The sequence below is a fragment of the Diorhabda carinulata genome, chromosome 1 (assembly GCF_026250575.1).
Source record: "Diorhabda carinulata isolate Delta chromosome 1, icDioCari1.1, whole genome shotgun sequence".
Taxonomy (NCBI): Eukaryota; Metazoa; Arthropoda; class Insecta; order Coleoptera; family Chrysomelidae; genus Diorhabda; species Diorhabda carinulata.
This window is the reverse complement of record NC_079460.1, coordinates 39601336-39625789: the sequence shown is the minus strand read 5'-3', so window position 1 is coordinate 39625789 and position 24454 is coordinate 39601336. Positions and strand designations below refer to the sequence as shown.

General features: G+C 30.2%; 1 protein-coding gene and 1 long non-coding RNA gene across 3 annotated transcripts; one reads left to right on the top strand and one right to left on the bottom strand.

Annotated features, from left to right (window-relative positions):
• Positions 1 to 90: 90 nt before the first annotated feature.
• Positions 91 to 17006, top strand: LOC130894581 (protein AF-10). 2 transcript variants are annotated; one of them, XM_057801486.1, is made up of 15 exons: positions 91 to 320; positions 585 to 812; positions 1520 to 1599; positions 1712 to 1876; positions 2288 to 2482; positions 3214 to 3747; positions 4582 to 4903; positions 4960 to 5134; positions 5539 to 5883; positions 5934 to 6114; positions 6174 to 6339; positions 6738 to 6911; positions 8618 to 8819; positions 9808 to 9943; positions 11479 to 17006. In XM_057801486.1, exons 2-15 carry the CDS (start codon positions 704 to 706, stop codon positions 11545 to 11547), a joined length of 2853 nt encoding a protein of 950 aa, XP_057657469.1. In that variant the 5' UTR covers positions 91 to 320; positions 585 to 703; the 3' UTR covers positions 11548 to 17006. The 2 variants fall into 2 exon arrangements, with proteins under 2 accessions (XP_057657469.1, XP_057657478.1); XM_057801495.1 differs by lacking the exon at positions 9808 to 9943.
• Positions 7681 to 8609, bottom strand: LOC130894592 (uncharacterized). Its single transcript, XR_009059349.1, has 2 exons — positions 8281 to 8609; positions 7681 to 7987 (listed from the first exon to the last, which is right to left on the bottom strand). It is a non-coding gene; the product is annotated as an uncharacterized LOC130894592 (long non-coding RNA).
• Positions 17007 to 24454: the final 7448 nt, after the last annotated feature.

Sequence of the window (24454 nt, the reverse complement as noted above, 5' to 3'; positions counted from 1 at the left end):
ATTATACAAGCAATATTGTCTTGCTTTAACAAGAAATACCCAGTGTTTGGAAAGTGGATAATTTAAAACCGAAAGTTCGTATTCGTAGACACTTCAGTAATTGTTTGCGCATCCTCTTTGGGAGGCCGCTTTCGGCGCTTTTGTTTTTCGTGCAAATCACAAAAAACAAAATGGTGTATATGTATTCAATGTTTTATTTTGGGTTTTAAAGCATAACTAGAAATAAAACGAACTTTTTAGGATATATTTTAAAAAACTAAATGCAGTTGAGTTAGAAGTTATGAATAAAAATGATCGTTTACATTTACGCAAGAAGTTAGGTAAGATCGTGGGAGGCATGGTGTTTCATAAACTCAACAATAACGTAAATAAATATTACGGGTTTGTAGTAAATATGTTATAAAAAAATATGAGAGAAAACTCATTTTTTTTTCTAATTAAAGCCAACTATTACTGTATTCATAATGGTTATTAGAATTATATAATTTTTAATTGTTTATGCTAGAAATAACCTTGTTCTAATTTACATTTAGTATTCTTTTATTTACTAAAAATCAGTAAAATAAATATTCTGCTTGCTTTAGGGTAATTTTTAAGTTATTGAAACTAAAGAAAACGTAGAGATGAGTGTGAACCTGTTGCACTGGTTATGTGGGGTGGGTTTGTCGAATCGCTAGTTTAGCAAAAACTGTTTTTCTGCATTATGAGGGAAATGGTAGGAGGCTGTTGTGTTTGTTCTGACGATAGAGGCTGGTCTGAGAATCCACTTGTTTACTGCGATGGACAATCTTGCACTGTAGCTGTTCACCAAGGTAATTATAATTTTGTTTTAATAAGAAGACTAAACCTAACTCTATGAGATGGATGTATAAGATTTAATTGAAAGTATTTTGTTCATAAATATTTCAGAATAACTATTTTTGTATCATTGCGTTTGGCATGAATCTTGAATATCTTATCTAAACGATCTCTAGCTATTTTCTATAACTGATTCACAATCATATAGTCTATGTACATATTTTCCTCTCAACTCACTACATAATGTTTATAAATTGTCATTGTTTATCAAAATTTTTGGTTATATTTTGATGATGAAATAAACTCTTGTGATTTACTAAACTTTTCCTCTTTTTCCGTTTATAGGAGAATGACCACAATAACTAAAACTGCTGAGGTACTTATAAATCAAAGGTCTACATATAAAACACGTGCTTTTTTGTTGATGGTTTTTTTTTGAATTTCATATTTACATTTCTGTATCATTTGTTCCAAATCTGTAAGTACATTTTCCATATTACTTTTTTTGTTAACCAATTTTTCCATACTCTATTCTTAAACCTTTGTGAGACAGAAATTTCCATATGAAAACTCTTCTGAATATATCTTTTATTCATACCAGACCATTACAAGGGGACTTATAAGTAGGACTAAATAATGTGATAAGATGGTTTTTTTTTATATTTATTGATATAAAATTTTTATGAATGCTTCATTATAATTATTCTTTCTATTTTTTCAGCATGTTATGGTATTGTAACTGTTCCAACTGGTCCTTGGTATTGTCGTAAATGTGAAAGTCAAGAAAGATCTGTTAAAGTGGTAAGTTTATTAAACACTTTGTTACACATATGTAAACTCGTTTCATAATACTGGTCGTATTTTTCTACTCATATTATTTTTAACATTATTTTAAATAATGTGGAAATTTTAGAAATGTGAATTGTGTCCCAGCAAATATGGAGCTCTTAAACGTACAGATACTTCTGCTTGGGCCCATGTGGTCTGCGCCTTGTATATTCCAGAAGTCCGATTTGGAAATGTTACAACTATGGAACCAATTCAATTGCAGTTGATTCCTGCAGAGAGATTTAATAAGGTGCATATGATTTATATAATTTTAGTATTTACATTGAATAATTTATAATCTACGTAATAATACATAAGCTCAGTCACTTGAGCCTAAGTCCCTATAGTACATCTTACATCTAAAGGTCAAATATTTTTTAGACCTCTTTTTTTGTATCAGAGGTTTCATAAATTAATAAATATTTCTGTCAAATAAGCCATGAGATTTTTTAATTTTAATCTATTACTCTGAAGAGTGAATTTCATGTTTATTTATAATTTCCCAATGTATCTGGAAGACGATTTGGGAAGAATTATTTCTATTCATAATATAATTATATAGTTTGAGATGATTCTATATTCTTAGCAAAAATTGCTAGTTTTTGTAGGTGTAATAAAATTTATATAAATACTTTTTCTTTAATTTATTGTTTTTAAATAGGTATGTTATATATGTGAAGGAAAGAAATCTTCAAATGCTACCATAGGAGCTTGTATGCAGTGTAATAAAGTTGGTTGCAAGCAGCAATTCCATGTTACTTGTGCACAAGGATTAGGTTTACTGTGTGAAGAAGCTGGAAATTATTTGGATAACGTTAAATATTGTGGCTACTGCCAACATCACTACAGTAAACTGGTAAGTAAATTAGATTATTTCAAATATTAAATAATAAAACAAAGTTTTGAATTAGGTATTGATCAAAAATAAGTTTATTTAAGCTGTCTTCTATATTTATGGGAATCAACTGTGTAAATGCTTAGACAACAGTAGCTGTGTGCAAACTGTTTTAGCTTAGGAGTTACATTGGACTATAACCTTAAGGATTATGGAGCACCTATCAGAGCTATTCTTCCCACTATCTACAGATTGATAGTTATAACAAACTTCAGTATTTGCCAAGAAGGAAAGATCTTTGCTTTTACAGGTTTCTTTTTTAAAGCTTCTCTTCAATAGCGAGGCGACTGTTACCTATAAAGAAGCTAGTGATAAGGTGTAGCTTAGATTTACTGGGAGGTGTCAAATTTCAAAGGAACTTTTTGTAATGATCCCTTCCAGGAAGCCTCTGTCAGAGTGCATCTACTTTCATCCTTCTAAAACTGTTTTTTTATTGCATTTTACTACATCACATAAAGGTGTGTAAGCTGCTGATACATCAATTTATAAACTATTTATATATATATTTAAATAATGTAAATTTAGGGAAATATGAGAAATCATATTGGTCAGCTGTTATGTATTGATCAATACAAATTAGAAGTTTGTTCAAAATTATATATTTCTTTACGAATAAAATTACAGTTTAAATGTTAATGACTAAGTATTTTTGGCTTTTTTGGCTTGATTAAGTGTATGTTGAAATTTTTCAGAAGAAGGGTGGTAACGTAAAGACAATCCCCCCTTACAAACCTGTAGCTAACGAAGCACACAATTCTGATTCAAATTCTGAGAAGGAACCTGAAGGAGGCCCATCAAATTCCAAAACAGGTGTTTCTCCACCATCATCAGGTAAACGAAAAGCCATACAGAGCAGCAGCAAAGCTCCGGCAGCAAAAAACGCTGGTAAGAACAGTTCTCAACAACAACAGCAACAACAAAAATCCGTCCATAATAACAAAACAAGTGAAAAGACTAAAGCGACTGTGAAAATATCAAAACTCGACGAAACAATACTGGAAAGTGGTGAAAATAAAAAAGACACTGAAAGTGAACAAAAAGAAACTAAAGACAATAAGGTATCAAAAAAGCGCAAGGCTAATTCAAGGACGCCTACACCTGTTAGTGGAACACCTAGTGAAGTGAGTGTTGTAACTACAGTGACAAGCATAGTTACACCAACTAGTACAAGCACAATTAATGATAAAAAAAGTGCAATAAGCGATATTATAGATAAAACAAAAAAAGTAAGTTTGATAAATTGTTAAACCTCCATTCCAGTTATTAATTATATCTACTGTTTATTTAAGTTTGATTTTCAGGTAAAATGTGATTTTTCACAAAGGTATGTTCACTACACAATTACACTCTCAGGCTCTCATTTTGATAACACAACTTTTCGAATCAAATCTCTGAAGACAATAACTTTATCAAAAAGCACTTCATACAGTGTAATTGTGTCAGTGTAGCAATAGTAACAGTGCAATCAGTATTTTTAATCATGCGGAGTATTTTTGTTAATTCTGGTCATTAAAATTTATAAATAACAGTATGATTTTTATAACCTAATATGTTGACAATGCTGGGAACTGTATTATACTGCATTCTATTTGCTTTTGTTCCTCATAATATTTAGTAAATATTTTAATCTAAATTTCTTTCTATAAACAGTATAGTCTAGCTACATCTTCAATCAATACTATACCTTGTGCAACAAATGAAATATGTATCGAATGAGTTGTATTTTCGTTATGATTTTTAGTCATCTCTACCTGACTTGATTAAAAAATAGATGCACTCTGTATGTAAATTTTGTATGTATAACTAATTCTCGTTATTTTTCTATCGCAGCTGACCCAAGATATTTTCTATTGATGTTTGCTATTTTTCTTCTATCATCTCATCAAAATTCTTGCTTATATGTTCTTGAATCAAAATGCAATAAGAGGATAGAATATACCTCTATATAAATTCTTTGCAATATTTTTATTGTAAACTTGGCAAACAATTAAAATCACCAATTTAAAAAAAAAACTTCTGTATTTTTTTTAAATACAGTGGGATATTATTTGTTATCATAGGTAAAAGTGGACACCACACAATTGATTTTAACTAATCAACCAGTGGTAGCCCTAACTTCGATATCTCCTATAAAAACAACATCTCCAGCTACAGCCATAGAGACAATAACAAGTAGTGAGCCTACGGTATCAGCTCCTCCAATCATCCAAACAACACAAGTACCATCCCAATCACTTGTAGTATCTGTTCCTTTAGCAAATACTACTCTAAGTCCTCACAAATCCATTCTCAATAATCAGACGACAACCGTCGTACCACCTGTTGTTGAAGAAAGAAGTAGTAGCATCGGAAGTACAGAAAGAAGTACTCCTGTCATTATTAGTAAGTATAGTAATTTCTAGTAGTTGAACTGTATTAATACCTGGTTTATTCTGCAGATAATATGATAGGAAGCAGCAGTAATCAGGATTTTCTAACTTCCGATATGAATTCAGGAGGTCTTAAGATAACTTATGAAAAACAGGTGGATTCCATAAATACAGAGGTAGATATGGAATTAGACCTGGAACCCACCCCATCCACTAATGTTGAAGTACCTGCTAAAAGAGGAAGGTGAGTTGGATTATTCAAGTTTTTTTTTATTCTAGAGAAGTTAATGAGTTTTATAGAGATTTTACTATTTATAAATTTAAAGAATATTTCGAAAAAGACACAAAGGTTAGGTTAGGATAGTATTAGAATAAATATATAAATAGAAAGATACTAGGCGAGAAGAGATAAAAGTCTGCAAAGATTAGAAAAAGAAAATATGATTAAAGTTAGATAGGTAGTGAAGATAACACAACTGGGGGAAGGTTGCTTGAACATTAAATACTTTTTCAAAAAAGATATGTCCAAAGAAATGAAAATTCTTGTTTATAATTTTTTTGAGTTACGGACAAGCTCCAACGTATATTTTTCCAAAGATATTGATTCAAGCTGTGTTATTAAATGTACTTATTTATTTATCATTAAAGATCTCAATCTCAATCAAATGAGAAGACTGACAGAGCAAGTCGCAGCAGAAAACGCAATAGTACTGGTGGATCCAATTCAACACCTGCAGCCCTCTTAACCAGTAACACTACTCTGCCTAAAAGATCTAGCAGATCAACGCATGTAACTCCTCCTCCCTCTACCGACTCTCCTGGTGCTTTTAGTTCCATAGTGCCTCCACAGATAAAGGATTCCCCACCTAGTAGTCCAAGCTCTGAAAGCCAAAGTGTTCCTCCAATAAGTAGAAGAACGAGAGCTAGAAAAAGTGACTCATCTATCATTGGTACTGGATCTGGATCATCAAAAGATAGCAAAGATGTTAAAATGTAAGTCCTATTTTTTTTCAATTATCAATGAATGACTGATCTTTTTTTAGATTTCAAAATGGTTTATCTGCTCCTCATATGTTGGGAAATCAATTAAACCCGAATTCGACGATGCATTCGAAAATGAATGATCATTTAAATAATGAATTAGAGGCTCACAGTATATTCAACCCTAACGAAAGCAATTCTAGTCTTGTAGGACCCCAACTACACCAGAGAGTACTTCAATCAGTAAGTTAATTCTTCTTGATAATTTTAAAATAGTAATATTATTTTCGTTGATATTCCAGGCGAGAGCTAGTAGTACTGGATCTAGTACCGCTTCTGGTGGTAGTGGATTGTCCTCTATGTTGAGTGGAGGGGGTGGTAACATACCTCAAACATTGGACCAACTCCTCGAAAGGCAATGGGAGCAGGGATCCCAGTTTCTTATGGAACAAGCCCAACATTTTGACAGTAATATGATTTTCCATAATATTTTCTAAAACTAGCTAAATAAAACAATATATTGAATTGAATGGGAACCCCAGAAAATCTAGTTTTTAATTAATAACAATTGAAATTGTTTGTTACATTTTCCTGCACATAAATACACCACAAACAATTAGTTTATGGTTATTAACTGGATTGTCAATGGTTTTACTAATTTTATTTCATAAATCTACTAATTTCATTTACAAATTTATTTAAAATCACAAAATTGTTTATATAATCATAATTGATTGAGTTATGGTTCAAATATTACCAATAGGAATAATCTGTATTGAATGTTTCACAGTCAATATTTCAGTGCATTTTATATTTAAAATAGCTTCATGTGAGTAGAATAATGAAATAAACTTCTATTATTTCAGTTGCGTCACTTCTATCCTGTTTACATCAGTTGCGAGCTGAAAATTTACGGTTAGAAGAACATGTGAGCTCTTTGATACAAAGGAGGGACCATTTGTTAGCAGTTAATGCTAGATTGGCAATTCCTCTTACCAATCAACCACCTGCAGCTCCATTATCGACGCATTCCCATTCAGGTATTTATTTATTTAGACATACAATTTTGTAATGTTACACATTTTCAACATGTTTTGAGGTACTTCACACAAAAAAATCAGGAAATCGAAATAAGGAATGTTTCCATATTTTAATTTTCTTTCCATCAAAGGAGATTTATGCTTTCTTGCTCCCTAGTATATTTATTGGTGTATATGTATTTGTATTTTTAAAATGTAAAACTATAAATTGATTTTGTATGTAGAATTGTGACTATTTCCACTGATATTTTTACTATTTCTTTTAGGTTTCTTACTATTTTGTTTAATATTTTGTCTCTTTTTTATTAAAATAATCAAATATTCGATTATCTAGTTGCTTAAATTTATATTCATAAGGTTAGGTTATGTTAACAGGATGATCTCCACTTTTCAGCCGAGATCCACTCGGAGGCCTTAGGCTCATTGTGATGCTCTTGCTGACCTTTCAGTCAGCACCATTTCACTACCCTTCCATATCTTTTCCGTTGCCAGGTCCTTGCTCCCTTTCCAAGCTTTTCCAGTTTGCAATGAAGTGATTCAGGTCCTTAACACCCTGCTCCGCTGCTTCTTCCAGACATTCCAATGTTCCACTCCCAATATATAATATATATATATATATATATATATATATATATATATATATATATATATTCATAATTGAACTGTACTTTTTCATTCTTGTTTATTTTCTTTTAAGCCTGCTGCTTCAGTTAGATATCAAACACTGTTTTCATTCGGCCACGAAACGTTTCCATAATAAAAAACAATGTACAGCAAAAATATTTTATTTTTTTGTGTTTTACTAGTTTGATTGTGAAAAGATGATGATATTGTAGAATGTGTTAGTTTGTAAAAGAGGTTTCAGAATCTTCACAAATAAATAATTTTTTAAATAAACCATAATGCATTTGGATTAATCTGCTACTGAAATTTGCTTTTAATGAAATTCTATTTCCGATTTTGTTTAGTACTCGCAGGTTGATCGTGTTTAGTAAGATGATTTTGTACAGAACTGATGAAATTTCTCGTAATTTGTAAAATCGGCCACAAATTTATATAATTCATAGTTTGGGAATCTGTAAATGAACAAAAAGTTTTACTTTAAGGTAGATAAGTTACTAAGAATTCAACCTAATTTTAGGAATTCTATCAGATTACCATGTTTCCTTTGGTTTTCTTATTATTAAATTATTTCTTCTATCTTTGATATTCCTTTGCACTTTTATTATCATGATTTGATGAAATTGTTATAAATTTTGTGTTTATGATGAAATCGCTTTTTAAACGAATCGTTTTAAGTGTAAGGGAAGATAATAGAGGAAAGAATAATATTCGAATAATATCTTCATAAAAAAATATACATAATTACCTCAATTTTCTAGTTTCACTCCGCTAGTCTTTACTAGAGGCCATACTAGAATAATATAAACTATTTTGTATATTATGATGAGCAATTTTTCAAAATATTTGTATAATTGCATGTTTAAATATCAAAATTAGCTTTTGCTGATAGTAAAATTTCAAATTTTGACATTGGCTGTCAACATCAAGTATTTTTTTCATTAGATTGGCCTTAGATATCCAAGTTCACCAGCCAGAGGTAAATTTTATAACAAATTTATGTAGATATTTTGCCAAATCCACTATTCATGTAAAATCAACTTTTAATAAATTCTTTCATTTACAAATATGAAATTTGCTCACAGTAAACAATATCCATCCATCAGTGGCCGCAGTACATGGAGAAGTACCTAGGTCGTCGAGACATGGTGGTGGTTATCCCAGTCATCCTCAGTCATCAGCTCAGCATCCCATGGAAAATGGTTTACCACCTGATACATATCCTCCTAATTCTCATCGAACCAGAAGTCCCAATAATCATGGCAGTCAACCAAGTCCCAATGTGAGGTGAGAGTACTTCTATTCAAAACATTAATATTTATGTATAAGTGAAAAAGTTTTCACAATTTCATAATTTTTCATATGGTATTGTGTTCATTATTTTGTTTTTCGATTATGTTTGTTAAATAACAAAATTCAATTGATTTTTTGCTTGTTTGTGATTTTTTTCAGATCTTTCTCCAATAAAAATGATTTTTTTTCCAATTTAAAACAAAGAGCATTCAGACTAATATAGATTACCTTATATATGTCACTGAAAATTTTCGGGACTTTAAAAGTTCCATAACATATTTATCTATAAATATTTGATTTTACTATCAAGAGTTTGAGGGAGAGTAGGATTCCTGTTATAGAAAAACTGTCTGATCATTCAAAACTTCTATAAGTTACTGACTCAAAAACCAGACAGTATAATTGTGAGTGTAATGGTAGTTGAAATAATTTATTCAGTATTTGCTGCTTGGTGAAAATAAATATCACTATCATACATGTTGCTTTGAAATGTTCTTTTGTATGTCCAAGAAGAAAGTTTTTATAAACATTCAATAACCACGTTAGGATGTAAGCTTGTAAATTAACTTGGTTTATTGCCAAAATTCTGATTTTATAGTGGTTGTAAGAAAGATAAAGTGCATTCGATATCCAATATTTGACTATTTCAGTCGTGATTCCCGAACTATACACCGGAGTCAAAAGAACTTGTCTTCTATGATTTTTTTTAGATACTGTTAGTCCTTTTATTGAGAATTAGAAAAACTTAATTTCTTTTGAATTAGTAGATAAGTGTTTTGTTCATCATCAGGTTATTTGGTGAAGTAAACTCATACTCCTCATTACTTTCACACTGGATTTCAAATCTACAACTTTATTTTAAAGCAGGTGAAATAATGAAATACATTTGTACAAATGTACAAATCAGAATTTTTATCCAGAAAGAAACTTCATGCAAACATATTTATATTTCGAATTTTAACAAAGCTGACATGTATTTTAGACATTCACCAGCTGGCGCGTACACCAATAGTAGTCTACAAAGACAGAATGCAGACGGACGTTCTGTGTCTGCACTCCGACCTCCTCAGCCTTATCTGTTGTACGATAGGGCTGGAGGACCTTCTCCCCAACAACAGGTATTTCCTCTCTCACTTCTACTCATAAAATTCTGTTCTTGCTTGAGTAAAACATGCTTGAGGGAATGCCTTAGTTGAAATACATTTTCTATGTATATATTCAAATACATTTTTTTTAAATTCTCATGGTATACGTCATTGTAGAAATAATGCTGACCTACTACCTCATTTCATTAAATTTTGTTGCTCATTATAACCATTAATTGTGATAAAAATGATGAGGAATAGGGTACTTGCTTTTTTTAAAAGTATTTATTTATTTATTTTATAAGTTCTTGATGTGAAATAATGTCAAAAAGTAAAATATTTAATTAAAAGTGAAAAAATTAAATATATATATTTATAAATATAAATATTGATCAAAGACTTGAAAAAATATAATAAAAGTTGTATATAAACTATCCAAAACTATTTTTATCTCAAACCATGCAAGTACTCTATTGTTATACAGGTAAAATTTTTTGTATTTTTAGAAGACATTTTATAATGACCTATTTACTTGAGAGTTTATTTTAAAATTAATCATATCATCTGTTTTGCTTGGATATTACGGTTCTTTGTTTTTTTTATTACTCAAAACATCTCGCTTTATGGTAGAGGGCTCGCAGAGTTCAAAAAATTTGCAACTAAAAAATAGAATCATAAGTTGACGGCTGTTACGAAGATTCTTGCATAGTCGATATAATTTCAACCTTAATTTGCAAAAAACAACATATAAGAACACTGAAGAAACATTTGATTTTTAAATGTATTGCAATTAACTGGAACTGGTACTAGTTTTCCAGTAAATGTTTTTTCTCAATATGCAGATTGACTATAGTACATTAATCAGTTGAAAATTGATTGTTAGTGCTGCAACCATTTAACCTCTTCAATATTAACCCAAAATTGAAGTTCCAGTACAACTGATAGAATCTCCGTAACAGTTCCATTGTACAACATTGAACAGAACAGAATATTTGGTATAATAATTTATCAGATGTATGTAACATTTTAAAAAGTATTGTATTGAAATAGCATTTGAAATATCTGTAATTTAATGATTGGGAGAAAATTTTACTATTTTTGTTTCTGTGTTTGTATAAATCGTTTTTACTCCAAATATTTTTGCACTGTTATAAATAGATACCGTGATTAATTGTATAGTTGAATGGAAAATATAAGTTAGTATTTATTTTTTGAAAAATCAACTGAGAAACTTTTAGATGTTTCATTACATTATTACTTGTGTCAATTTATTTTGATTTGTATCAGTACAGAATTGATTTGTGTTTCTATCATCAGAAAACAATTAATTGAAAACAATCGGTGCATTAGAATTGAGCGTATAGTTCAGTAAAAAAAAAATGAAATATTATTTAAGGAGTGAGAGGCTTAGACAGATAATACCAACTCGTGTTTAGTATTAATAATTTTTATTAAAATCAAACCTGTATGCTTATGTCTAGATTGGCATATTGTATAATCTACTGATTTGAATTTGTTAATATGAAAGGCCAAGAAACGGCCTCTTTACGAGAATTTTTATTTTACAGATGGTAATACGAAGAGACAGGGGCGATAGAGAATCGGATATGCTTCAACATGCCTCTAAACCCAGCTGAAGTCAATTTGTTGACCCATCTTTTAGTATTAATAAATTATTAGACTTGCATTGACAAATCATTAACGAAAAAAATTATTTTTTATAGGTTTGTCATAGGTATTGATTCAGAAAAATTAGAAATGTGAGATTATCAATTATGAAATTTCGGCAAAAAGAATAGTCAATTTGAATAAGGAAAATTTAACACAGAATTATATACATTCTTATATAAATTGCATCTTCTTTAATCGAGCTTCATTCCAAAAGGAATACAGTGTGTTTGGAATGTTGCTACAGAATTTGAACCACATTTTTTGACCTAAAATAACTTTATTGATGTGCTTATACAAAAGTGTTTTTCATTTGTTGTGACCGATACATGTTGCCTCTTCGCAATATCTCGAACAGTTATATGACCATCCTCTTCAATAATGACTTTGATTTGGCCATCATCAACTTCAGTAGGCCGATCAGAATATAAATCATCTTTTAGAAAAAAATCTCAAGAACGGAATTTTTTTATACCAATTCTGACACGTGCAATACCATCATAAACTTCACATATTTCTTTGTGATACGCCTAAGGGTTGATGTTCACATTTAAGTAACATGAGATTTTTGCAGTTAATTTTTTTCTGCTGAAACAAATGTTAAAAATACTTTAACAGCTCTACAAAAAATCTGAGTGTTTACTTATTTCGATAACATTTGCTGTTTAAGAGTTATTCAATGATGAAGTTGTATTCCTAGTTAAATTCATCATTTTCCTATTCTTTATTTACTATCGTTTTTTGTTTGCAATAAAATTATGGAGCAACCGTATATTTTGTAAATATACGGCCTATCAGAGTAACCGTGTATTTTGTAAATATACGGCTTATTGGAGTTACCCCATAATTTTATTGCAAACAAAAAGCGACGGTAAGTAAAAAATAGGAAAATGATGAATTTCATTATAAACACAAATTTTTCGTTGAATAACTTTTAAACGCGTTAAATTTCCTACAAGAAATAACTGTTAAAGTATTTTTAACTACGTTTGTTTGAGTGGAAAAAAATTGACTGCAAAAAGTGCAAAAATATCTAGTTGTTTAGATGGGAAATGTATATGATTTAGGCACGGTTTAATGTCAATATTAAGGATTGGTTTGGGTCTGATATTTACATTCTATTTCCAATACAATTTGAGAAATAATGGACCCCCTACTGTCTATAAGAGGCCCAAATGTGTTGATAGTAGTAGTAATCAAAAAAATTATTGATAATTTATCAAAAAAATAGGAAAATTGCATTCTCTTATTAATAACCATGTTCGATTAAAAAAGATGCAATATTTGTACAAGGTGTCCAAAATAGTATTTATTATTGAAAATGTAAGTAAGTGGCTGATTAAATATTCTTAAAAATACTTTTTAAGTTGTTTTGTTGTCAATAAAAGTTAACTATTATCATTTAGAACTCTTCCCATATAATTCGGAAAATGTAATAATATACATTGTGAAAATTATTTTTGGGCTAGAGACTCTTACCACTATTGTGATCTATCATGTAACTTGAGGGTCTCATTACCTTCGAGACAACCAAATAAAATTAATAAATTGAATTTATGAAGTTTGTGCCTCAATTTTAAATAAAAACGATATTTTGCTAATAAAAATAATTTAAATACGGCCACTAAAGTGGATGTAGTTTGATCGAAATAGAATTGAAGCATGGACGAGTTTCATATATTATTATTGCAAGGTGCAACCAAAAAACCTAAATAATATGCCACATAAATTTGATAAGACTTTTTTTCCTTCCTGGATCTAGAATTTTCTGTGTTGATAAATCTTTAGTGACATTAATGATTGAAGCTTCTCTATTTTTTATAGATCTTCATGGATATAAGTAATTGATATGTTCAGATTGACATTATTTTTATAAAGTTTCTGAAGACAGTTGTGGTCTTAGTCTAATTAATCACCCATTACATATTACGTTTTGGTGTTTGATCAATGTCTTATTTGTCATTGTTAGGAATTTCTGGACATCTTGAACGAATGAGTATGTACATACGTTTTCTAGTATTTTTTGAGGCTGATAGTAACTCATATGCCAAAAATCTAGTATTCGGTTTGAGTTTTGCTCATTTTATATATTTTTTATTAAAAAAAAACTTCACCAGTTTGTGGTTGAACTTTTGAACTGAATTATTAAATTATTACTGATTTTTTTTTTAAATTATGATATGTATGAATTCATTTTTTAAAATATGTTTTCATTTGTAAAATATTTTTACTGAAAGTTTGTTTAGGGAAATTTGTTCACGTTTTTAATTGTTACCAGTGAGTACATTACTTAAGTATTTTAAATGATTTTTATTAAAAAAAAAAACAAAAACAAAATCGATGCTTTGTAGTAATCTAAAGGGGTGGAATGAAAGATTGCATGTGAATGTATGAATTGAAAACAATACGAGTGTTTAACAATAGATTGCGAATTTTTTATTTAAATATACAAGCGCACACTTCCTATAGCGGTCCCTAACTGACGACATCTGAAGATAACAAACATTTTAATTTCTAGTTTTAGTAATAAATGTTATTATTTTTTAAAAAGTTTTCAATGTCCCAATGGACAAATTTAAATTAATAACCTGCCCAATTTTATCGACATTGCTTTAGAAACGTATTTTTAAATATGACATTATTATTTTATGTAATAAACTTACTATTTGTCAAAAAGTATATTCTCTTCTAATTTTTGTAAAATTGACGTTTTTATTTTTTTAAACTGACTAGTCCTTTTTTTTCAATATATAATTTTTTTAAAATACTTGTTTTCGTATTTTAATGATGTACCTGAAGTAAATATCATTAGTTTCTCATTAAATAACTAAGCTGTACAGAATGTCCGTCTATTATATATATTTTGCATGTGAAAAACTTGATCGTAATTATATTTTTGTTTGGCTCAAAAAATGTGAAGAGTTAAATTGCTGTATATAGCGAATCTGTCATAGTGAAATCTAAATAATATATTTTTTGTATGATTAGTCTTCATCATTTTAACATCTTATTGTTTCACTCTTCTTAACATCAAATTATTTATATTTATTTCGAAATATATTCCAAACATATAGTTTTAGAATAATTGCTAATGTATATTTATCACTTTAAAAAGATCTTGAATCATGATAAATAGATAAATATACAATATTGTTACCAAAAATCGACGTCAAGTAGTTGAAACCTAACAATACACCTGCTTAAATAAATAATAAATATTCACAGATTCTAGATTATCGAATCTTTATAAACATCTTAATTCTTATCATATATTACTTAGTATTGAGCTTGACTTGATGACTGGATAAAATCTGTACTGTAATGCCATTTCTATTTCAATATAATGTGCTGCTATAAAGTGCTGATTAAGATTAGAATTGTGATTTTCTTTTATTAATCTGAAAATTGACAAAACTCTTGATCCTTTGGGCTAATATTCTGCATTGAACCTCCAATGTCAGTTTTAAACCACAGATCAAGGTTTTAACGTTAGCGACGCACACGGGGACCAAATGCATGAGTTCTTGGCAGAAATTATTTCAAGGCATTAAATTGGTGAAAAAAGAATTAAAAGCACATGTCTAGTATTTAAGCATGTTCTATTATGGCTAGGTCATGAATTAAAACTTTATGTATTGAGGGTGGCATTGGATATCAATTATACTTTTCCACAAAGTCTTGCATTCTCCATAGCATATTTTTAGACCTTGTTCACATTAATTAAACCGTTTGATAAATCTAATATCCAATCCAGTAATCTTTGCTGCAACTTCTGAAACGCTGAAAAATCTCCTAGCCGTATTCCCAAAATTACTGCTTCTGGTCTTTCATTTTGCCAAATAATTAATTGCTGCTGCTCTCCTGGATTGCTTAAGAGCAATAGTATGAGTACAAGGGATACAAAGAAGATACTAGAGTCTTTAGCGTTTGGGTCAGAAAAGAACATTCTGACTTCAAATTATTTAAAGAATCCATTTTTGGCGCTTCCACAACTTCTTGTTGTTTTTTTTTCAACGTTTTCAAATTTCTTGTATGCCAGCCTGTATTTGGCAGCTCTTTGGCTTTGGCTGACTTATTTTTCAAATTTTTTGTGTTCCTAACAAAGGCATAACCATATTTTCATTCTTATATTTTGAATCTATATCTTTCTTCAAACGTTTGACGAGAAGCACTACTTCATTGTCAGATCTTTTTTGTTCTTGGTCCATTTTTGTTTCACCATCTTACTTAAACAATTAAACTTTAAAATCAATACAAGCAGTATTATTTTGTCTCGGAAAAGTTTATTTATATTATTCAACTATAACCTGTGAAATAGATAAAATTTGTTTATTCTTGATTTAAACTAGAGTTTATAAACTTCAGTTGAATTTCCAGTTTTACACCAGGTTCTAAAATTGATCCTCAAAGATCCATATAAAACGAGATCTTTTAATGATAGTTCTATTTACGTATACCAAAACAAAAGTGAGTTTTAGTGGTCTCGATGATGGATGGTTTTCATTCATCATCATATTTTAAACGATACTAGGTACTACATTTTGTTTCATAATCATTTTGAGACAGCTAATAATGACGGACATCCTGTTGACGAAGCGAAAAATTCAAAATTTTAACCCCAATTATATATTCAAATACTAACTAGTTTAAAATATAGAATTACGATGTGAAAGAGGTCACCTTTGATGTAGTTATATAAACAACTATTGACTGAATTGTTATATTTGGAATAAAATTGTAGTGAAAAGAAAAAATAAAGCCAAGAAAAATGAAAATCAATAAATTGTAGGTAGTTATTTATTCATTTCATTATGAACGATCACAATTGTTTGATTTTGGATTTTTTGTAAACTTTAGTTTTAATAGACGATAGATTCTAGTATCAATAGTAACATAGATTTGGATGAATCTCAGGGAAGAAAACCTTATAAATAATTAACTGTTTAAATTACTTGTTGCCAGTACACAGCCATATTAGTATATAATAAAAAAACAATTGTAAATATTAGACCTTGGTAGTTGCCATGTTTTTTTCATAAATTAGAATAAGGATCTTAAAATCTAGTTTTTTAAAATACTAAAAGGATCCCTATTTTTCTGCTTATATTTTTGGGGTTTTTGTACTTTTATAAATTTAGAATAGGGAATTTTAGATACAAGCTGGTGTGAATATACATTTTGATTATTATTATTATTATTATTATTACGTTGTTTTGAATATTGTAAAGTTGTATATTTTTTGTTTTTGTTTGTAATATAAGTATTTGTAGAAAGTATTTTATTTCACTTTCTATCTCCTTGATTAAAAAAATACACAGTACATTTTTATTTAATTTTAATTTCTAATCCTTCATTATTGTCTATATAAGGACCCAAAACGAAATTATTGGAAATATAGTGAAAGCAAATTTTCTATGCATGGACTCTAGAAAAAAATCTGTAGCTTCCATTCTTTTTCTGATTTTAGTGTATATGAAACGAAAAGGAAACTTAAGCAACGAAAAAAGGTTATAATTAACACTAAAGAAAATACAAGATTAAATTTTCCAAAATAATTATTTATTTGAAATCAACCTATCTTAACTTCATTCCACGTTTTGTTTTATGCAACAATGCGTGAATTTTTCTCCAGGTCTTCTGCAGACCCCTCATCTTATATCGATACCATGCAAATACACTGCTTTCGTCTGAGGAGAGAACAAAGCCCCATTTTTCGTCAGTCCAATTAACGTCTTTGCAAATTATAGGTGGCTCAATGAGGACTCTTCGATGGTAACGACTGGAAACAGCAGACTGATTCCTATTCAGCACACTAGTCACTTCTCACTAACTCTGGACTTGTCGCAATTGGGTGACCGTTTGAGCCAGAATTATTGTTTGTTGTTAATGGAGATTTATATCGTTTGATGGTCAATTGATAGTGGTGGGTCATGTAGATAACCTTTTATAAGGGACAATCACCCCGAATTAACACTATTGTAAACAAGAATATGATTTCATATTCAGATTTTTTGCCAGTGACTTGCGAACGCATGGGTGTCAGCTGAGTCGTTTTTTTTTGCTTAAGAGGCTATATTTCAACCATTTCCTTTTGTTTCACCAAAGAGGAAAACGTACGATAATAGCAACCAATATTATCCCATATTCTATCGCAAATCTGACAATAATCACGATATATGCTAATTACATTGTTTATATTAATTTAATGAAATTATGTGAGCCCACTTGATAATCACACTACAACACAGAACATACCTGCGGTGCTTGCCTGGGTAGGTACAAGGTGAGAAAGTAGCTCCACTAACAAAGTAACTTTGACAAAGTTATATTTCATCTATCAGACAAATTAGTGACTAAGTACAAAAATTATTCAGCCAATATTCAATCTGGGCTAACAGTGGGTGTTAATATTTGCTTTAAAAATGTATTAAGAGGGTGCGCGTGGAAATAACAAACTTCGAATTAATATGGTATGGTAAACAATTCGAGTATGTGGTCATCTAATAATGAGTAAAGTTTTGCATCTAGATCACAAGAAATAGAAAAGAACGATAATTATTCTAAATAATTGAATATTTATATACATAGACCCTCATATAATAACAAAATTTTGTATATTTAGAAATCAAATTTCAATAGTTATATGGACACAACAGTTATTGAATTATTTGGTTTATATAGATATTTTAGAGTTGGTTGATGTGAATACCAGCAAACAAGAAACCAAGGAAAAATGATTAATAAATACATTTGTTCATTTCTGTACGAAAATTCATGTAAAGAATTTCAATGTCTTCTTCACTATTATTTTTTTTACGTTATCATCTGAGTCTTCTCTGTTATTCTGGTATTCTCCTCTGCTTTGTTTCAAATATCTTCTGATATTTTTCAAATATTTGGCATTTGGGGAAATGTGGCCGCATTAGGAATGGTGAAAGACAATGTTCGCTGGTAGTATTCATTTCCAAATTAGATGCACTAGCAGATGCAATAGGATTAATCATAAAATTTGAGCTTTTTTTAGCCGCTATTCTAATTCTTCATTTAGTACATTCTCGTTTGATACTGGACTTATTCTCTGAATATTATCTGAATTGGAAAACGCGAGTAAACAGTTACTGAATTGAAAATTATAATTTGATAGTTCAGTTATTGAATATTTTCATTCAATTCCTCAATGACAAAACAAACATAACCAAACAAAAATATGAAATTTCACAATTCAATATCATTAAATACGATATTCAAGAAAATATTGTATTCAAAATTATTAAATCTAATGTTTTTTAACAAAATCTTATCTGAGAAACGGTATCAAGACTGCAACAGCACTTCACAACAATTTTCATATAATCAATCAGCTGTCTGGAAAGCATTTGGCACATCGCAGAAAAAATCGTAGTAATGACATCTAGTAACAAGTGCTGAAAAAATCGTTGCGCATTTCCTTATTATAGATTTTTAAAAAAGATTTGTCTAATAACTATGTACAGTATTTTCCAAAATCTAAAAAAATTCTATACCACCGAAAATTAGATAAGAACCACAAGTCGTAAATTTAAGGTTATTTATTGGGAGGACATTGTACAGGGCCGCACTATTATATTATATTACTTGGCACTTTCCATATAGTTTAAAGAGAAATTTGAATTTTACAAAAATTTATTTGATTGTAATACAGGATATATTTGGTATACATTGTTGGCTTCTAAATCTTAATATAATGGGACTGATGAATTTTAATCTTAAATCGACCAAATATTAATACATAAATACTTACTTATATTACATTTTATTTAGTACTATGGTAAGATGCTTATCCCTTGGACGAATAAAAATATTCGTCCAAAGCTTATCCATCATATTATAGATATTTGTATATGTACTTTGGTGCACCATTGCCTTTATGTGTTTTTTTTCAAGAGCTATCGAATTATCCACAATTTCTCAAACTGTACTTTAAGGGGTGCTCAATAAAGCTGAAGTCTCTTTCAACGAAAAGTATTTGTCGTGGTCCGCTCTACTAATTTTAAGTAATGACTTCTAACTACCATTTGCGCTGTTTAGTTGACATTTTGAAATACATCATAGAATTTATAATACATTCTGTTTCTTGGCTGGAAATTAACTGACACAGACTACGGCGTTGGGACCATACATAATCTGTTAGGGTCAGATATGAATATAAGGGTAGAGTCTATTCAATTGTATGTTATATACTAACTGAAGGCTAGTCACTTAATTATAGTGAAAAATTCTACTAGATCAATCAAATATAAACGAGCCTTGGTCAGATATTTGTGTGTGATTGGGCATTTGTAGTAGCCTTTTCTCCCACATGAAATACTTCTCCATACCTCTACTCTACATAGTCGTTAGGTTTAGATCACATCAATCGGTTTTTCCAGTGCTTAAGTTAGTAGTCCTTACTATGAGAGGGGAATCGGCCCATCTCTGTTGAGCAACGCATAATAAGGAAGTTCCTTGTCTGTAAAAATATGAAACCAGTTCGGGGAATCTACCGTCTCAAAGTTATGAGTGAAGATTTGGTAAAACGAATGAAAGCAAGGCCATCAACGTGTTACGAATCAAGCTCATACCCGTTGTCCTCGCACCAGCGTGACTAATTAAAACAATCCACGTGTTAGTGATCTCCACTACACAGTGCTTCAAATTTCGGAAAAATCAATAATCAGAAACCAATTGGGCTTCAGAAGAATTTCGTTGAGTTCTTAGGTTGCTGAATCAGAATCATTAAGCCCACTCGTTTTGAATAAGGTAAAGCTTGAAATTGTCACATATGACGACACATGGGTGCATGATACGCGTGGGGTATTATGATGCACAGTGCATTATAATACCCCACGAATCGAAGCATTATAATACCCCAGGCCCCAACCAGCTTCGACGTAACTGAAACTAATACAAATTAATTGGATAACACTCGATCATCCACTTTACAGTCCAAAAACCTGTGATTTTAACCTGTTTGGACCTTTCAAAGAGGCGATTTGAGAACAACTATCAAGTGGAAACGTTCCAGCTACCCATTCCAATACCCAGACGTTAAATCAAATGTATTGGTTGGGCAACTAAGAACGGCCGTAGGTCATATTTTAAACGGATTATATTACAGCTTCAGTTAAAAAAAGTGGCCCTGAAAAACACGTGAACGTTATTTTCAGAATTTCATGATCACCACTAGAGAGTAATTAGTTATGTAAGTTGTTAATTGTTAGATTTGTTATATGGTTTATTTATCGATTTGTTCACATTGTAGCTTTACATTTAGATAAGGCTATCTAGCGGCAATACGATTATTATGAAAATAATTTAAATGATAGATAGGCCAATGTTAGAACTTTTCATCTAGAATAAATTTTTAATTTCGATTTGGGCAAAACCAGCCTAACAGATGTTTGAAGAAAAATATCTCGGGACAGAAAAGAGATATCGACATGCGGCTTTCGCTATTTATATTAATTTAGGATACTTTTAAAAGATGTACTTAATCTTTTATGTTTCTATTTAAATTTCTCAAAAGAAATCACAATAAAATATATGAAATAACGCCCCATTTCTGGACAAAAGCTCTTCCAAACAACATTAAGTTTATAAAACTCTGCCATGAAGAACCGGGGTTACAGGCCTTTTTTCACAACAAGGTCCCCACTCTTCCCAACCTCTAATTTGAAGAAGTAAACTAAAACTTGTGGAATAGAAAGCATGCATAATTTGTTGAAGAATCCGATTATCGTAAATGAAGTGTCACTTAATTGGATAAATTGAAATTCTAAAAATAATTGCCCACCCGGTATAATAGAAGAAATGGTATTTTGTGGAAAATTTTGATAGAAATGTAGCTGTAAATTTTGTTTATTCTAAAAAGCTTGTTGTTATGCAAACTAAAGCATATATGGAAATGAGGCTAAATTATTGTCCATATTTATCAAATCAAAGATTATCTAATAAGATAAAGAAAACTGTTACATTGGTTACTTTGTTGCTAATCCTGATATTCGTACAATTTTTATGAGTAATTGACTAAAATAGAATTTATAATAAATAGGTGTGTTTACAATAAATTCATTAAAATAATCTTGAACTTAGTTTATAATTACTGTGAACTTGAAAACTACTCATTAAATCAGAGACTTTTTTATACATCAATTCTATATTCTTATACGGCAAATCTTTCCAACAATTATTTTAAATAACGTTTGATATATTGTTAGAGATATCAAAAAATCTCACTATAGAACCAGAGGGTTGCATAACTGGGGTGCCTCACTTCTTTTTAAGCTACGTCTTCTTTGGTTAGGTTATTGGCGGTCTAGAAATACTGCAAGAAGACACCCGTTACCAAAATCATGTTCACAATTTTTTGAGTAGAAAAATTCATATTTTTCATCGACAAAAGAAAGTCAAAAGCTTTCTCAATAGTTTCCAATTTCCAACGAAAACGAAAGGATCAGCGCAAGCACGAACGTTAGAGTTTATAATTCCAACTTAGGGATCACAAAATAAGATAGAAAAATTCACAGCTACATAATCATTTGTACTAGAAAATAGAGAATGCTCCTTCTATTTGAAAGAAGAAAGAATTTTCATTGATCCTGGAAATAATATTTTCTTTTTCATTTTAATGTCTTGTAGCTTTAATCTTAGTAACACCAAATTGATCATTCTCCCAAATATATAGTTTCAGAATAATTCCTAATTAGATCTTGAATTCGATACATATTGGTGACGTCAAGTTGAAACCTAACAAACCTGCTGGTATAAATAATAAAAATTCGTAAATTCTGGATTATTAAATCATGGCGTACACATGTTAATTCTTATCATATATTATTCAGCAATGAGTTCGGATTGATAATTACTGGATAAAAATATTTCTTACTATTATGTCAATATTAACAAAAAATTCCGATTGCAAGTTCTATCATCAACATAGAAATCATACATTCTCATAAGCCTCAAGCAATTCTTCAACAATAAGCTGTTGCAAGAGTCGAACTTAAAAAAAGCGATGCTACACTTGGAAGAAGAAGATAAAAAACTTCCAGTAATTGAAAAATAAAAATATTATAAAACCTGCTGGAGACCAACCTTGTATCTTCTTAATTTCTGCGAAAGATGAGGAGATCAAGGAGGTCATTGGGATTAAATATTCGATATAATGTAATAGTAAACATCTTCATTAACGAATTCAGGCAGTTACTACAATAAAGCTTGAACTTACTGAATATTTTGTAATTTCGTTGAATTCATCAAATATTTTATTAAAACCTAAGCTCAAGGCAAAATCGTGAAACATGATAACTTGAAAAAGCTAGGTTGGATTTCTTAGTTTTATGTTTGTGGGTGAACGCCTATAAAAAATGGTACCCGTGGTTTAAGCTCAAGGTATATTCCACAAAGAATAGGAATATATACTTTTATTAACCCCACACAAGCGTGAAGCTATACTTTGAAAGATAAATTCGTCAGTTATTTCATGGTTCGTTCTTATCCTATATTCCCCTTCACTAACTTTTACCGGTCCCATTATTGTTCTGATTATCTTTCTTTCCGTTCGTTTTGTCTGGGGGAATTATGATGGTTTAGTGTACTTCGAAATAATTCCAGATGGTCGAGGTTTAGTTAACCGAAAGCGGTTTCTCTTAGAACAAGAGAATTCTAAAACACACACTGTGCAAGTAACGCGGAAGAAGATCGAAGAAGTTGGTGGTATTGATCTTCTACAATCTACGACATTCAGCATTTAGTCCGGATCTTGCACCGTAAGATTACTATGGCGAAATTCTTGCAGTGCGAAAATGTTTTGTATCTAAGCCCAAACAATGGTTTCACCAAGGTTTCAAAGAGGTTGTTGAACGCTGGGTTAAAACCATAAAATACTTCGAATATGTAGGCTTTCTACTTAAATAATGATTCAATAAACAAATGAATTGGAGACCGAGATTATCTATGAAACACTCTTTATAAAATATATAATATTTTGAGATTAGAAAATTATGATTTTCAATAAATTTGCGAAATGTGAATAGATTAATAATTTGTCTAAGTGAGACAAGTGATCCCGAATCATGGGCAGTTTCAGAAAAGCCCTTAAATGTACCTTTAGCATCGAATACTTATTCTACTTTAAATCGAATTGGTTCATATTCATATCTCATATCGACTGAAATCGACTAGAATACGCGCCTTGAAACTACCAGAAAACATCAAATTTTCCATATATGGAACGAATATTTTTGGTCTATGATTTACATTATCATCAAATAAAGTGGATAGATACTATAATGGTTGATTTTGCCGGATTTTGAATATGAAAATAATGGAATTTCGTTACTATTTCGCTTTAATCCTAGTACCTACCTATATTGTAAATACGGAACAGGCGCTTACGATGATATTTATTATCCAAAAAGTTGGTAATTGTCTAAAAATCATCCCCCACCTCCTATCGACTTGGGGTTATGAATAATTTTAATTGTTAAATGACGTAACCATAAGTAATTATTATTTCAACATAGAAAAATACATATGGAAATATTGAAAATTCAATAACAATTTTTTTTTGGTAAAATAGGATAAAAGAGGATCAAGGGGTGTGGAGGGGGCTTGTTAAAAGAGCACGGAAAGATGTTGTATAAATAGTGTTCTTGAGTAGAACCTAACCTAACTTAACCTAACCTTACTTAAAAAACAATGATTAGGGGATGATTTTTAAATAATTACCAAAAAGTTGTCTAGAGAGACGTCCTTCTGTCTTTCAAGTTGAGATACTAGACAGTGGAATTTTTAAAGATCTTGAAACTAATATGTGTTAGGTGTACATAGGAATTTTGTGGTTCAGTGGAAATATAT